At 41.7% G+C, this 17,504-nt stretch overlaps 1 protein-coding gene across 6 annotated transcripts in view; it reads right to left on the bottom strand.

Moving 5' to 3' along the window:
• Positions 1-1,226: 1,226 nt before the first annotated feature.
• The window catches only part of ACOD1 (aconitate decarboxylase 1), a 31,319-nt gene continuing 15,041 nt past the window's right edge, over positions 1,227-17,504 (bottom strand). For 2 of the 6 annotated variants that reach the window (XM_068182377.1, XM_068182374.1), the window contains exons 2-6: positions 13,825-13,958; positions 7,083-7,244; positions 5,901-5,990; positions 3,029-3,234; positions 1,227-2,481 (exon numbers count right to left, since the gene is read on the bottom strand). In XM_068182377.1, coding sequence (XP_068038478.1) covers positions 1,527-2,481; positions 3,029-3,234; positions 5,901-5,990; positions 7,083-7,160 — 1,329 coding nt within the window. In that variant the 5' untranslated portion in view covers positions 7,161-7,244; positions 13,825-13,958 and the 3' untranslated portion in view covers positions 1,227-1,526. Of the gene's footprint in view, positions 2,482-3,028; positions 3,235-5,900; positions 5,991-7,082; positions 7,245-8,363; positions 8,585-8,639; positions 9,095-13,824; positions 13,959-14,867; positions 14,944-17,504 lie in introns of those variants that run through there. The other 4 variants (XM_068182378.1, XM_068182376.1, XM_068182379.1 and 1 more) reach the window with 4 other exon arrangements.

Here is a 17,504-nt window from a genome sequence, read left to right as displayed (position 1 = left end):
GTTTGTTTGGTGTGGTGGGGTGTTTTTTTAATGTTTTATACATAGATGGTTACTGCTGAATTTAACCTATTTATTTCTTTTTTAAAATAGAAACCATATATTGTAGGTGGTGGGGGGAGTTCCTTTGTTTTTGTTTTAGGTTTTTTTTTTTTTTTAATGAATCCAAATGTATTCAGTCTTAAAAAAGACTGAATGGGCAATGGGGTTTTATAACATCATTAATGGTTATCAGTAATTAATATTTGCTGTTACCCAGCTGCAATTACAAGTGAAGTAGCTGTAAATGAGTCTGTTTACCATTGTTATAGGTGAAGAATTCAATTCTGATTTCTAATCAGAAGGGAAAAATAAAAGAATGTGGTTATATGCAGCACAAATGAATGCATTGCATGTGGAAAATACACAAGTTTTACGCTAATAAATGAGGTAATTTCAGATTTATTTAGTAAAATGAATTAGATTTATTTTGGTTTTTTTTTTTGGCATACATTGTTTAGTGCCTTGAGAAAGACAATTTTATAGGTGTTAGAGAGCATGCTTTGATCTTATAAATGTGAACAAAGGGTTAGCAGCTTCTTTTAGAAGCTCAGTCTGGCAAGGCTTTATACTCCTGGAGGAGCAAAAAATTCCCAGAATTGATTATCTGGATTCACTGTGGACACTGAGTTGTCTCTTGAAAGAAGTGCTCTGGTGCTCACAGGTCTCTGTCACTCCTGCCCCGTGTAGTGTATCCCACACTCTGCTGGGCCTGAAGTAACCTAAACTGATATCACCTGCTCAGTGTCTGATGTAACTGGGGTGGGAATAAAACAGGAACAGACCTGTAGCCCAGAGTAGCCAACAGATGGAACTGGGAAATAATGCCTTTATGATGAAGCATGTGGAGCTGTCCCTCGTGCTCAGCACTCGTGTGATCAGGCTGGGCCCAGGCCTTTGCTGTGTCAGTGCAAGAGCAATGGCTACGGTGACACCTGACATGCTGCAGAGTACTGAGTGCCACCCTTTCCCTACATGTGCTCTGTTTATTTTAGCACAAATATCAACACTCAGACCTAACAGGTTCCTTCTTCAAGGAGGTTGTAGAGATAAATCTATAGAAATAATGATGAAAAGGTTTTCATTCTCTGTACTTCTAACCATGATGATTTTCAAGGACACAGCACTTCCATACTCTTCCAGAATTTGGATTTCCTGTGTGGAGTTATTTAGGAGAAGCAGAACACAGATTTTTGGCAGAGGAGCAGGGAGATTTTTGTGCTGTGTGCAAGCAGTGAGTGCTCTGCCTCTAAAGGTACAAAAATAGCTGGAGTCAACTGTGCCACCAGAGGATCTTCTGTTCAGCCTGGCTAAGCTGGGCACATAAACACCAAATTATTTAGTCAAACCCCAGAATATTGGACTGCATATAGTTCTTGTGTTATGGGAGTCTTATTTAAAAGTGCTTGAGTCACTAAGTTTGTCACTAAGAGTTTGTCCTGAATATCGCATTGGCTTTGTGAAGAGCATGTAGCTGTTGGTTCGAACACTCAAAGGAAGCGCAGCTTCTCTGGAATTGTTATAGCTGACTGTCCTGATAGAAATTTACTTAATACAGAACAGTCCTCTACTTTTTCCAGGTTGTACACGGTCTCTATAATGCCTTCCATGGCTTCTGTGGGCAGGATGCCAAGCACATTGGATTGAAACTTTTTCTCCAAGTCTTCCTTTTTCAGAGGTTTCCTCCAGTGCCCATAGAAAGTAGTGCAGCAGTCGCTGATTGTGTTGCCATCCTGAAGCGTGACACTCACTTCGCAGTAAAGGCTGTCAAAGCTGGGTGTGTTGTCAGGAGGGTGCTCCAGCTGTGTTTTGCAGAGGAGCTCCTGCAAGGCTGGCCGGTGAATGTTCTCGCTGGCAAAGGACTGGACTGATATGCTGCCGTCCAGCAAAGCGGAGCATGCAACAAACTGGAAGGAGTGTCGTGCTTCATGCTCTGAGGCTGGGCTGGGTCTGTTCACGTATCTGACCTCAGGGACTTTGAGAATGACTTTCTCAATTTTATCAAGGGGAATCAAGTTCTCACTGCTCTGCACAAGCTTCCTCCTAACAGAAGATGCTGCATCAGCCACCCAGTGTGTTGCAAGATGAGCAGGAAAGCGTTTGATGGCCACATCTTGCTGGTCCAAGAGCCAGGGGTAGGACTGCAGGGTTGGCAGGGTCTGTGGGTTGTAATCTGTATAAAACGCACCCATCCCTGACTCCATGTCCAAGATCTGTTTGTTTCCTTGAAGGCCATGTAAAGCTAAGCAAGCTGCTTCCAGTCCGTGCTTGGCAGCATTCCCAACATGGAGGGGCTTTATTTGGGTTGCTGCATTAGCCAGTGGGGCACCTGCATAGGAGGCAGCAATAGCCAAGGCATTTTTACATTCCAGCTGGTCAAGAGCTAGCAGTTTAGCACAAGCTGCTGCACTCCCCATGGTACCAACCACGGCCGGTGGGTGAAACCTGAGAAGACAAAAGTATCTTCATTACCAGATTTCAAAAACTCACCCAAATTCACTCTCTACAAAAGCTTTTCATTCATTGTCATGGGAAATAGATTGGACCATAAAGAAATAGACATTCAGCATTCTCGTGTGGGCCTGAGAGTTACTTTTCCCCAGGAAAAAGTAAAACTGGAATAGTAATGCTTGTAGTAAGTCCTTCCCAGAAAGCAACTGAAACATTAGTGCTGCTCATAGTTTAAAGCAAATTTATAGTAAAATATAAAGTTATGTCTATTATTATTAAATTTATACATTATTATAAATCTATAAATATTCAAAGTAAGTAGGGAGATCTTTGCCTCATTGTGAATTGATCAATGCTTTAAAAAAAATCTATTAGCTAAAGGGTTAGGAGTCAAATGAGCCTTCCCTAAATTTCCAGACAAACAGCACAGGAAATATGAATAACTGTACCACCTGTATGTTAACTGACATTTAATTATGCATATTAGCACTGATTAAAAACCACCTCCATTCCATTTTCTACTTTAAACATTTCTATGTACCTTCTTGGAATATTCCTGGCTTCTCTGGAGAAGTGCAGCAACCTGCCTTGCACTTCGATTCCCACATTGAAAGCTAGGAGCAGATCAAGACCCGATATTTTTTTCTTCTGAGGAAAAGCCTCTGAGAGTGCAATCACTGCGGGGAGCACAGCCCCAGATGGGTGTGTGGCTGGATGCCAGGTGTCATCAAAGTCCATTGAGTGCACCTAATGGAAAGAGAAGCATTGGTGTAGAAATAAACTCTGACTTTGCAAGGTTGCCTCAGTCAAATGAAACTACTGTAACTGGTATAAAAAAAGTACCAAAGAACTAGATCTTCCTTAGAAAGCAAAAATTTCAAAAGTTGTGGAAACCCAGGGCACCGGGAATATTTCTCTGTCTGCTCTGGGGTGTCCTGAACCCCAGTGGAGCACTGACTTTGACCCTCATTCATGGAGAAAACTTCCTAAGCCTCAAAGTAAACTAGAAACCACAAAAGTGTGAAATAGATTGTAGAGATTGTAGAGAGTAGCATAGTATGTCACATGGGTGAGAAATTTAGGTTTTAGGATTTTTAGTATGTTATAAATGGGTTCAAGATGGAGGATATAGGGTGTTGTCTTGAGTTCCTTTCTTCTTTCTTCTTCTTCCTCTTTCTTCTTGGGTTTAAGTGGTATCTTGTAATTGGGTAGAAAAATCCGCATTGCACGTCTTTAGAGGTCAGTTATTGGATTAGAAAGGAAAATAATCTAGGTGTCACTTCTTAATTGGGTAGCTTAGTTTTTGATTAGACTTAAAAGGCCTTGTAACAAGAGATTGTTAGCCATTTTTGTGCTGTTTTTCCTGCACACAGAGTCTGGTGCAGACAGTGCGCTGAAGTTTTGATAAGATAACCATAAACAGAAGCTGAAGACCGAAAAAGTCCAATGCGTCTCTCGTTCCTGACACAGAACTGCTCCAGGAGGGTCTCCCCTGCCAGGGGAGCCCCCAGGGAGTTGCCCAACTTGGGGCCAGCAAACTCACAACAAGTCTTTTAAAGACCTTTACTCCCAACATGGCTGTATGAGAAGTGGCAATGCAGCAGAGATCTTGCTTCAAAGGACAATAATTCAACTTGTACCAGCCTGAAACCGGTGTGACAGTGATTCCTTTTTTCTGCAGTTGGCTTTTGCTACTTTAATTAGACTGCTATAATTAAAGCAGCTGTTCTAGGTCCACCATGTGAACAGAGAATTTTCTCTTTCCCCAAAACATAATGAAATATAAACACAATGAAATTACATCACCAGGGCTGCAACTAATGCTGCTATTAGGACTTGCACCATTAAACTCTAGCAGTTAAATACTGCTAAATGGAATTTATATCATCAGAGCTATTTCTCTGCTGCAACCATCCACTGTCAACAGGCACAAGCCTGCAAATGTACAGGAAGATTTAGCCTGAATTTTCAGCACATTGGAACAAGACCTGTCACACAAGAAACCAGATTCTCCAGAGCTGCTGGGAGTAGGAGAAAGCTACAGTCTGAATGAGGAACGAGCTGCTTGGCTCAAGAGAGTATCCCAAATGGTGCCTTCTCTTTCCCATGCCCAGAGCCCAGCTGCTCAGGAAGGTTTCAGGTGTTCCTAGCATGGCATATGGCTGCTGATCTGGCAGCAGATGGTCCCCAACAGTGCAGTCAATGTCTGTAATGTACTTCTTATCAGGCACATTTCTTCCTCCTACAAAGTTTTGAGAACCCCCAAAGACCTGAGAGCATCAGGGACAGCATTTTTTTTTTTATATAGCATAGTAAAACACCTCAAAAACTGAACTTTCACATCTGTTCACTTATGTCTTAACTTCAAGGCAAAATGGGAAGTGGTCAGGCTCCCCAGCAGTCAGGTTTTGCCCTGTAATACTGTGATTATGCATTTTTGAGGACTGTTTCTAAACAGATAGAAGAAAATGCAGTGTCTGCTTTGAAAACCTTTGATGCCATCTGGGAAGATGCCCTGCAGTGCAGGATAAGGAAAGTTGTGGCCAATACCCTATAAGTTGTGCTTCTGGTATCTTCAGTAAGTGCTTAAACTGACCTGTGACCAAGGTATAAACTGATCATATATATGCTAACAGCCAGATCTGAATATCATAAGGGCTGCTAGGAAATGAGTGGTACCAGTTCTCATTTCCAAGGTAATTTTCTCTACATTGGAAATGAGCTGTTAAATTGGACCTCTGATATTGTTGTCACACTAATTTAAATAGGCTTAATATTACTATTTCCTTGGTTGGTCACCTTTCCTAGTTTTGCATAATTGCCAAATTTGTCTACCCCACCTCTTGTGCATCTTTCAATTTCAAACGCCTCAGTCTGAATTTAGACAAACATTTGGGGAGTCAGTTATTGCTTTAATGACAAAGTGCATGTCCAAAATATATCACTGGCTTTTGGAAACTACATAACTGAAGATAAAGTTGCCTTGTGATATTATGTCTGTATGTATCTATATGTGCATCTGTGTTTTTCTGTAACTGTACTTTGCCAGTTGGCACAAAATTCGGATCCCAGTGAAAAGAGCTAGAGCTAGAGGGTGCCTTTTTAAACAGCTTTAACAAGGCTGTAGCCTTGCTGCAAGGTTACCAGGTTGTAAGCTGTAGAGTTCTGACACTGGACAACAACCCCAGGTCCCACATTAAATGTAAGGGATGCTGTTGAGTTGGATCATACATATATTATACCTTAAGTTCAGACTCACTGGAAGGAAGTTGAAGCACATTAGGAGAATAGTCTAGAAAAGTTTTGTAGCAGGCTTCAGAATAAGCTGCAATTTTTGGGACATTCTGTTCTCTATAGAGCAAGAATGGCATCAATTTGTATGATTTCAGAGCAAATAAAAGAGCATCCCTTACAGCCACTCCATTCACAAAAGCTGCATACAGAGGAGGCAGTCGGAAATCCAAGTGGCCCCAGATGGTACTGGATAAATCTGAGCTGTAGATCTGAAACAAATTGACATAAATTAATTCAAAGTCTTGAACATAAGGATAAATGTGCATTGTATCTCTGATGTAACTGAGAGCAGACCATGTCCTCTGGGTACCTAACTGCTGCCTTTTATGAGAAAAATATTATTCTTTCAGAAAGTCTGAAAAGAAAGTCAGTTTCCTGTTGGCTTATGTCCTATTCCACAAAAACAGAGCTTGGGAGCAGACCAACACCACCCACCAGGCTGCTCAGTACCTTCACAAAACCTCTGGCCACTGATGTCCCTTCTCACCACCCATCGAGAGAATCACAGAATCAGCTGGGTTGGAAAAAGCCTCTGAGGTCATCAAGTCCAACCAAAATGATGTTGGGACTGTCATCATCTTGTTGGGGAAGATGTCTCATTAAAGGGTTTTGTTTTCTGTGTTTTAGTAAGACCCTGAGTAAACGATAGATGGCCTCCTGGTGCTGCAAACGGAATAAAAGGGCATAAACTACCCTGGTTTGGAAAGGGGAATTCTCTGTGGGAAGAGACTAACTGGCACACAGAGCTCTGGAGCACAAGTCCACCCAGGCAGGTCTGAACGATCAAACAATGGGCTGAACTCCTCCTCATTGATGCACTCCTGTGCTGGGAAGGCTTATTTTCAGGGTCAATTACTCTGCTAGTTTGAGGAGAGCAAGACTAGAGGAGAAGCTAATGGCTAGTGCACTTCAGACAATTATGTTTTACTGCAAGTAACGCACTGCTAACCCCCCATCTCTTTAACAGTTCCTTGATTTGAAAGGCTGGTGATAAGTGATGCTTACTTTGTCGATGTTTTTAATAAGATATCATAGGTGAAAGAAAGGAAGAGGTTCTTAGTTGGCTGTTTGTAGAGGGGGATCTTAGCATACAGACTGATACACAGACTTTTGGCCATCCAGAGTGAAAAGTAATTTGAGCACTGAAGTTTCACTGTCTGCAGTGGGAAGAACACAATTTCTCTCTTTCCATCCTTGAAAGAATTTCACCATGGTAAAATTTCCTTTTCATTGCCCAAGTTTTCCCTTGCTTTCTTGAAGCTAAACCTTAGGGTGTGCTATATGAATGCCAGACAGCTTACCTTGCTGTACTGTGCCACTTTGTGGCAGACCTCGGTGCTGGTACCCAGAAGCCCCACTCCAAGAGTATCCAGAATCATTCGCTTACTTCTCTGAATTACTTGATCTGTTAACTGATTTGCATTCAAACCATGAATCACCTTGGCAAAATTTCCTGTAACTGTCTGGGAAGGGAAAAAATACAGAAAAAGAAGTAGATATTTCTCTGTATTTAAAATAAACACTCTATTTTCTTCCTCTTTTTTTTTTCTTTCCTCTTTTTTTTCCTTTCAGTTTTTGGGCTACTGTCTAGCACACTGGCCATTTCTACCCCTGATTACATGAATTGCATCAGCAAAACCAAGGTTTGAATTCTTCCTCTTTTTATTCCCAGAAATGTCACTGTGTTATTTATATTTTACTTATGCTTTCATCATTATCCTTTTTTGTTCTGTATTTCTTCTACTTTCTCCCTGAGCCCTTGAGAGCATGCACTGCAGGTGCTATAACTATGCAATATTATCTCTATCATCTCTATCTCATCCCCATTTCATCTCCATCTCTAATGACTATTCACAAACACACATCCACCCCAAATAGGAGTAAAAACATCTGTCTTTCCCACGGCACCTACTTGTTGGTATTGAAATCAGTGAGAGAGTAGCATTTCAAGCCAGTGCACCCACTACCACACAAGAAGGCAACATTTAATCTCCCTGACTGGCAGCCTTACTATCCCAAATCTTGCTGAGCTTGGAGCTCAGTAGGAAGCAGGAGTTGGCAGCACTACCTTGCAAATATTGCTCATAGCTCCCAGCTCCCATTGAATTCATTCTCAGCAGGAATCCCAGCTTTTCTCCAAGACAAGATCTTGCCTCTTTGAAAAGCAGTGGCTCCTTGTTCCTGGATCCTGCTGATCTGGGAATTATATATATTTATTTTCCTCTCCTACTGAGCAATGACCCATTATGCAAATTCAACCTGCTTCTTGGCTGTGAGCTGCTGTTGGTACCTGTATTAGAAAATGGTCTAAAACTTCCCTTCCTGGGCCATTAGAAATGTCCCAATGCAGAGGTACACGTTATTTACAACCAATCTATACACACAGTCTCTTTTTTATACTGGCAGTAGTGAATATTTATCTTCTCTCTCTTTGGAAACGATCTCCTTTCATTTCCCCTCTTCATTCCCCTTCCTTTACTCCCCTGCACATATCCACACAGACTGTTGGTATTGCCTTTTTGCCTTCATTTTGCTGAGGTAAACCAAGCTGTGCTGCTCTCTCCTCTGCAATATGGACTCACCCCTACTATGCTCATATATTTTCATTGTGTTTTTCACACTGCATTCCTCTTTCTCTAGCAATGGTGACCAGAATTGTACCCACCATTACAGACAAGTTCTCACTCACACTTGTGGTGAAGCATGATGATTATCTTGAGGAAGCAGTTACAAGCAGTTTAAAGCAGGTGAACCACATATCCCATTGTCTCATGGTCACCAACTGCAACATTTGGAGTGAGGATACGAAAGCTTAAATAGAGAATCGCATCTTACAGTGCAAGGAAACAAGACAGTACCTTTGCCCACATCTTGCAGGGGTGATGCACGTCCCAGAGAGATGCAGCAAATGAGTGGTGGCCAGTGAGCAGGGGAACTCACTCTCTCACTATTTATATGTGTCTGTCTGAGGTGGGGGAAGGAATATTAGGCCTTTTCACTTATGCATCTTGTCCTGCCCATTTCCTCTTCTGACTGTAAATGTTCTTTTTGCTTCACTTTCAACTCTCCTCTGACTAATTGCACTATAAATCTCTGGGACACATGTGATAGGAAGTCATGTTTACATGTTGTGCAAATTAATGCATGTAATACTTCATTACAAGATAGAAACTGATTCATCTAGTAGCATGGAGAGCTGTGTACAACCACAGTAATACATGGATAGCTCTACTGGTTGAGAAAGTCCAGTGCTAGACTAGAAGATGGCAAAGGCTGTTTTAGCTTAAACAACCTGTTGTTTATTTGTTTGGGTTTTTTTATCTTCTTTGGTATATGTCTCCTCTCTAACACATACAATTCAGACTTGGGAAATGTATGCCATGAGAATTTCAGACCATAAATTGGATTAAGGCAGTTCTTGGCACTTAGCAGTGTTTTAACAGTGTGAATCACTTGTGCTAGCAATAGATAGTGAGTGAGAAATCCCTGCCTAGCCCATCAGGAAGGGAGCAGACCCCAGAGGAGCATGACTAAGGGCCACTGAATAATTCTGAAATAAATAACTAACGATGTCTGAAGTATGGGAATCACCTGGGTTAGGGAACAAGGCATCAAATCTTGGAATTGCAGCCTTGCACTTCCATGATAAGTGCTGCCTAAAACAGTCTAGGAACCTCAGCCCTTTATTTAGAATAGCTCCAAATAATTTTGTAAAGCCTTATCAAACTCCTGAGTGCTTCCAGGTAGATAAGAGCATGGGTCCAGAGGTGAAGCTAAACATCAGTTTGAGTGGTTCTAACCACTACTGAAAGGTCCTGTTTCAGGCTGTGTCCTTCCCCCTCTCCTGTCCCTGGGTACATGGTCCTTCTCCTCCCTGGGCCAGACCTGATGCTGAGCAGACCCATTTCTGAACTGGCCCAGCCTGTATCCAGAGTTAGCTCTGTGATTCTCAGCAGTCAGGCATAACTGAGTTTCATTCCCCAGGAAATGCAAAATTAAATCTTGCAGCACAAGCAGAGGGAGGGAGGAGTAGGGCTAGCAGTATTCTGTGAAATTTTGGGAAAGCATGGACAGGTAACATGAGAGAAGAGGGAATCAGCTGTTCCCCAGTAAGCTCTAAGTAAGCCATTTGCCTAGTTTGCCCGTGCTTTTAGCCAGTTCTGCTTTTGGGTATCCTCTGCATAACTTGGTGCGTAACTTGATGCTGAAAATTGCACTGGGCAACAAAGGGCCTGAAATGATAGAAGCAGTGATGAGTCAGTTCATGGATACAGCCAAAGAGCCCGAGGCCCGGGACTCCTAAAACCCAGCCCAACAAACAGAAACATAATTTTGTACAGACTAACCTGCATCGTGTGAAGGTTCCATTTAAACCCTTGTCCTGTCTTTCTTTTAAAGATGAGCAGATGTTCAGCATGGCTACAGAATCTATTGCCACACATCTCTCTATGGAACCTCTCACCCATGCAGGTATGACTTGCATAAAACATCCCAGCACATGTCCTAGGTCCTGGGTTTGTTTTGCCAAATACTGACCCCACAGGGACAGAGAACCAGAATGTGCATCTCTGCTTCTTCCTTGCCCCCATATTTCTGCACTGAGAAAACCTCAGAGGTTGCCTGAAGAATTACCTTTGGTGCTGATAAAATCCAGCCAACATAATGGGATTGCTCAGGTTAACAAGGTTGGCAGTGGTTAGAAAGGTTAATAGAAGTTAATTTATTAAGCTGATAAAGGGAAAGATTTTGTTAAGTTTCACTTTTGTTCTTTCAGTTCATTCTTCTCTCAGAAAATTGGAAGAAAATATTTAAATTTCAGAACCATAAATCACATATTGGCTGCAGTTGGAAGGGACCCCAGAGACCATCTTGTCCAACCTCTAACAAGGCCACCCAGAGCAGTCTGGGTCCAGTTAGGTTCTGAATATCTCTGAGGACAGAGACTCCATAGTTCCCCTGGGCAGCCACAAAAATTACATATTAAATAAAAGATATTCAAAACCCTAAAGTCCATCCTCTTTTCCCATTACCTTTGGGATATCATTAATGACCCTGTTCTGTTTCTCATTTCTTTCTCCTCCTCAACTGAGATAGAAGTACTACTGCCTTAATCCCATGATGAGACTCCAAAGTGAATTGAGATGGGACCCAGAACTTGTGACGCGCTTTACAGTGTGCTGTGTAGTCACATGCTGCTGGCTGATCTCAGATATGTGGTCACTTCCTTCTGTGATCCCGACTGCAGGATGGACTGTCCCATGCATTGCAAAAATAACATTACTAATATTTATAGAATGAATTGAGATATCACAAGAAAGTGACTTTTTTTAAAAAAAGAACGAAGTGAAGTCTTTGCTTGGGAAACCAAATTCCAAACTGTGGTCTGCAGACCTCAGGCTCAGGTGTACACTGTAGACTGTGAGGAAAAAGAAAGCAATATGATTATCACTGCAGGGGGAAGAGGCATCTATACAAAGTCCTGTACCTCCACAGCAGAATTCCTAGGGGTCTAAACAGAAGAAGGTTGGAAATCAGTGACTGAGAGTTTGGTACAGCCTGTCCACCCTGACAAAGGGAATCTGCTGCTTTCCTCTTCTTTGACACAATACTCATGGTTCAGCAATTTGGGCAGACAATTTGTTAACTAGCAAGCGTGGTGGAAAGACAAAATGTGTTCATCCAAATGCCATTTGCAGCGTTGCTTGCAGCTACAGTAATGAGCTGTGTTGATTACAGAACAAGGCTTTAGAAAACCAGTGCCCCACAGAGTCTATTTTCTCCTGCTGACATCACATTTTTAAGCTGCTTTTTTCCTTCTTTTGCCTCCAGTTATTTTAGGCTAAACTCTGCCCACACCTGCAAGCTGTTTGTTTGCAACTGAAAGCAATTTTGGCCCTAGCCTTATGCTTCTTTTGTTCCAAGGAAATATTAAAAATTATGACAAAATATGGAGTCCGGGCTTCCTTTTCTCCAAGCCAGCTTTTAAGAAGTGACTTTGTTCGTGTCCTGTGCTTAGATGAGAAAACAGGAGACAGGTGCCAGTGTGTTGTGTTTACAGAGACTCTGCTGTTGCTGGCAGTATGAAAACAACTTACAAGTTAAGAACTTGCTCCTTTTCCCTCTACTGGGATATTTAATTACAGTGAAAAGTTGAGAATCTTAGCAATGACACACAGCAAATGCTGTGTGTAGCAATGTAGGCAATGATTGCACCACGAACTGTATCATCCTGGAAATTTCTAGCCTACAGTAGTTCTCTTATTCACTTACTTGCACAACTAGTGGCAATGGCAGTGAAATCTCTGAGAAGTTATCACCCTTGTTTGTTTTTTTCAAAGTTCCCACAGCAAATCTTGGAAGTTCCCGCCCATGTTCTGGTAAAGGTTGCTAGGAGTCAATGTGCTGGTCAGTGCACAGCATTACATTGCCCTTCTTGTCTCCCTAAATTAGCTGTGCTATTCCTAAAGGCAAGACCTCAAGGTTCATTTTAACTTGTAATGTAGATGCTGATTTGCTTAAACGAGCTGTAAGATAGAGGCACCAGACATACCTGGGATATTCCCTTAGGATCATGTTCAAGACAGCATCGTTTATGGAGTAGTGTGAAGAGGCCTGGTCTATAACAATATGAGAAGATACCACAGCTCCGTGGAATTCCTGTTGATCCAATGTGCATTTCAGCTCTCACCATTGCTACAAGCTTTATCTGTTTTACTGGTGCCAGCACTCAGTTTTACCCTGTCTTCTGCAGCACCCTCAGGCTCTGCTGCAACACTGTGGATCACATGGAGTCCTTAGGTGGAAGGACTAGAGAATGACTCTTGGGGTGATTTGGCGGGGGGTCTTTGATAGTTTATGACACCTTCTAAGATAGGACAGCTGCATCTCATGTAGCTGAGCCAGTTATGCCCCATCAGAAGAGATAAATACCTCCAGGCCTACGTGTAAATGTGACCTTCCCCAAGGTGGGGGGTTTTACACCTAAGTCAGAGGTGAAAGGGAGGATAATTGGCATGATAAAAAACACCATCCCCCTCTGCAGGGCCTGCTTCTTATCTGGCCTTCTGTCTTATCTGGCTCAAACCCCAGAATCTCCGGTGGTGGGTGTTGTCCCCCTCTGTCTAATTTGGATCAGAGGTTTTGCCACCAAATACCCCAAAACTCATCTCCTCTCCTTGGTGGGTGCAATCCCTGTCCCAGCATAGCACCCTGTTGCCTCTGCAAGTGGCAAAATATTTGAGCCATTAACCATTAATGTCTCTCTCAATGATCTCCAGTATGAATAATAGCAATGGATGTGGGAGATCACATATGTTTTGTGTACCTGCAGTTTCCATAGCTACTTTTTGGTTTTGGCAGCCTGTGGCAGCCTGTAGCACACACTGCTCTCTTAATCAAAGAGCAGCTCATGATGTCTATAGTACGTGTCCAAAATGCAGCCAGATGTCATTACATGACTTGTGCTGTTTGGGGAGATGATTAAACTTGACTAGCATAAATTCAGAGTTTGATAAGCAGAAACCAAACCAGTGAGAACACATGTGAGGGATGTGGCAATTTTAATTAAATTAAAATTACCATTAAATTACCAGAACTCCAGTGGTGCAAATGAGGCATTGCCCACTGTGCTAGGCTGTGCATCATCATACACAGAAAGGTACCAAGCAAATTGATGCTCCTGATCACTTCAGAGTTAGGCCAGATGTCAGGACATAATGGGTCCCAGCAAGGCCGTGTGGTGGTCCAGTGGAGAGATACAGTATCAAGATTTAGTATACAACAAATTTAACCATTGATTAAGGGATAAAAGAGCCTCTCTGCATCTATACTAGTTCTCAGGGATTTGGAATCGCTAAGAAATTATCCAAGACTCATTACAAACTCTTGGACTCATTACAAACTTTCGTATGCGCTGAAAGGGCTAAAATAACACCTATAGAATATACGGCAAAACCAGAATGAAAAATAAAGCAGCATTCTTCAAACAGAAACAGGTTTTGGGACAAAAAAAATCACCTAATTTTGTGGGAGTCCATCATTTACCTGACAGCAGCTGCAGAAGGCTTGAGACAGGTGCTGGAAGATGCTGTGTGCGTTAACAGAATTGTTCCTCCAACTTTCAGAGCAGATGCTTTCTCTCTTGCTCTCAGCTTTGTCCCTCCCAAACACGGCCTCTCCTGGAAGGATTCAAACAATGAGTCATGTTAGAAAATCCACGGAGCGCTTGTTGCTAATGGAATGCCCCTTCTTCAAGCTCTTGCCATGAGTTAATTTCCACCCCTCCCTCCTAGCTGCTGGACAGAAACACCTGTTCAGACATCATTCTTTCACTGAGATCCCTGAGGCAGCCTGGGTATCTGGTGAGTGACAAGTATGTCCCTGCTCTTTTGGAGCACTCCAACAACTGCAAAAAAAGCTTTTTCCTCATCTGTGGTTGTACCCAGCTAGATTATGCATTTTCCACCCTGATATACTTCCAAAAGTGCCAAGAAATATTGCAAAACAGCCTGAAATGACACTTTAAAATGCAGCAGTCTTTGATTTATGGTGCAATTATAAAACATGTCATGGTAGTTATTAGCTCTGAGATTGAGTATCACATATTTCAGACTGTAAAACATACTGAGGAATTTCTAGCTGTGATTGTGTATTCACCTCTAAAGAGGAAATGAGCTTAATTACACCAACATTTATAAAAGGGAGAAATAACAGCCAAAATGGAAGAAAGGTTAAATTTGAACACAAGAGCTGTGAATACATAAAACATTTATATTATTACACTTGTAATTGAGCATCTAAGCAGAAGCTAATGATTTGATTTAAATTGGTCCTTTTTGCATAAGTAGCATTTGAAGAATTTTGGGGTTTAGAATTTATAATGACACTATTTTTTCCCTATGATTACTCATCTTCAGCATAGTAGATTCAACCAGATGCAAGAAGAATTAAAAATCAAGAAAAATAACTACTTTCACAAAATGATAGGAATGATCAACGATGTTGATGCTTCAGTCTTGGCAGGGTTTAAAACTATTCACCTAAAAATGAAACCTACTGTCAGATGTAGAGGACAGTATTTTATTTACCTTTTCCCTCCCTGCAATAGTTGGAAGATGTCCCTCCTTGTATGGCCTTGAATTATTGCAGGAGCACTAGGGTTAGCTGTAAGGGAAATAATGTGATGTTCGAGTCTTGCATTTATTTATTGAAAAAGGTCAATATATTCAGTGAGAATAGATAGTGGTAGTGGTACCACCAGCTCACACAGCTTATCCTCCTGACTTTGGTAACTTATTTGTATGGAACAATGGCATCACTATGACTTTGGGGTTTATATAATATGGAAATAAACCATTCTTATTTTTCTTTACCACAATCAGAAGATTTTTCTATTTCTGCAATCTGGCTATTTCCATTCTTTATCAAATTGGGCAGTTCTGAAGCCTATTTCGAAGTCTATGTTTTCTTTGGGCATTTATTTTCCTTTTTCTTTCCATGATTTGGCATGGTATTTTATAACCATAGGAGGGGTGGCTGGGGGAGTCCAAAAAGACAGGAGGTACATTTTTTCCCCCATTGAATTAAATGAATCTCAAATGAAGGAGCAGCGAAATGTTATGGCCCATCCTGCCAGCACAACTGCAGTGGGGTGTAAATCACCCAGCCACCAGTGATCCACAAGGTAGAGCCAATGCAATTCTGTTTCACCACAAAAGACAAGCAGGAAGCTGCCTTTGGCAGCAACTTATAGGGGATAGTTTGGTGCCCATGTTGCCTGTGAAAGAAAAAATAAATTTGAGTGGTTTTTAGCCTAATCCACCCATTGCTGCTTTGTGCTTCTGTTGTGTTCAGCTGCTGCTGCCAAAGGAAGGGTTCCTAATGAGGAAGGGAATGGCTGATGGAGAGAAGTAGATTTTCCCCACAGCTTGCTGTTGTCTCTCCCTACTGCCCTTGGCAACAGGACTCTGCCCCACCTGCCCAGCCCAGCCAAGCCCTGCACTGCCCCTTTTCTTCCTGTTTTAGCAAGGGCCTAGCATGTTTCCTCATGCTTGTCTACTCTGTGCAGATTTGGGAAGTCTCTCCAGTCAAAGTCAATTAAGTGAAGACAGATAGTGACAGTGAAGGAGGAGAGAAAAGAGAAGATATATCACTGTGTGAGAATAAAATGTACATGTCTCACAAGGACACTGGAAAAGCATGTTTTTGTGGACTATACCACAAAGAAGCCTGCAGTGGAGAGAACTTGCCCAAAGGTCCCACATCATCCCTGAGCCTGCAGGGTAGTGTATCCAGAGTCTGTCCATAGGTTTCTGTCGCTCCTGTATTCTGAGAAACACACGAGAGCCTTCACAGGAAGGACAGGAAAGCCTGGCAATCCTTAGCTTCGGATCAGGCATTTCGGAATGTTTCTGAACAATCTGGCTCATCTCAGAGCGGATCTGATTACAAATGATAGAGCAACACACAGGTTACCAAAGCCTGTGGTGGGATACAAGTCAGTGATGGAGCCATCACTGGTGCACCCTTCTTTACAGTGTGGGTTTCATCCACAGCACACTGTGGCAAAAACTCCAACCTTGCAGTTTTTAACAATCAGTGAGATTTATAAGGCTGCATATATTTGGGATTTTTACTGTTTTAACTTTGCTGTTGCTGTATCCTCAGGCTTCCCATTTTTTCCAAGGATAACAATGAGAAATTATTAGAGTAAAACCTTAATTTTCGGTTGACTTCATGGCTTCAGGTGGTGATGGCTTTAAAAGAAAAAAAAATCTAGATCATGTGTTGAGAGAAATATATGAATGTAAATCAGGAGTTAATCTATACTGGGAAATATACATTATTTATAAAAATCTAAATTTATAAATATCTAAAAGAATACAGCAAATCTTAACATCTTATTCCTTTAGAGTGTCACAAAATTATACTTGCATGAAGCCATTAACCCCAAAAGAGTTCTGATTACAGGAAAGACTGAGAATGTGTCATACACCTACTCTCAATGTAGGTCAGTGTACACACAGAGCAAAATGGAAGAAAACTTGAGGAAAACTATCTACCCCATCTAGAGAAGCTCTTGCTTGAGGTTCTTCTGGAATTTAGATGATGTCTTAAGTTAAAACTGAACATGACAAGATGGCCACATGAGCAGTGACCACATAGGGAAAGGCGCAGATTGGAATGACTGCACTGAATTTAAGGAATCCAAATATCTTAAACTGAAAAAAGCTTGGAACAGGGTGACACTCTTGTGTTCATCCATCCATCTTGTAAGAACAATTATTACACAGGCAGGAAAAGTCATGGTAACAGCACACACAAATTAGGCAAGGAAAATTGGGCAGAAGAGCATATGAGGAATTATGATTTCTTTTATGCTTCTGATGGCCGGTTCACTCATAACTGAATCATACATTTTAAATATTCTTTGGATAGAGAAATACATTAAATATACCATTTATGAAAAAGATTCAGAAAATTGGAAATTATTCAGAGGAGCCTAAGAACAATAACAGCCTTAGAAAGCATGGTCTATGAAAGAGGTGTGAGGAGGTTTATATATCCTAGAAAAGGGAAGCTTGTAGGGAGCGCGGGACTCCAGGATGCTTTGGATGGATGAGAGATCTCTGAAGTCAGGTCTTAGAAGATGTGGTTTATTAAAAGGGGTGAAAGGCCCTGCTTGGAGTTGCCAGGCGCAACTTGTGGCAGGCCCAGGGAGAGAG

The sequence above is a fragment of the Anomalospiza imberbis genome, chromosome 2 (genome assembly GCF_031753505.1).
Source record: "Anomalospiza imberbis isolate Cuckoo-Finch-1a 21T00152 chromosome 2, ASM3175350v1, whole genome shotgun sequence".
NCBI classification, from domain to species: domain Eukaryota; kingdom Metazoa; phylum Chordata; class Aves; order Passeriformes; family Viduidae; genus Anomalospiza; species Anomalospiza imberbis.
This window is presented reverse-complemented; position numbering and strand designations above follow the sequence as displayed.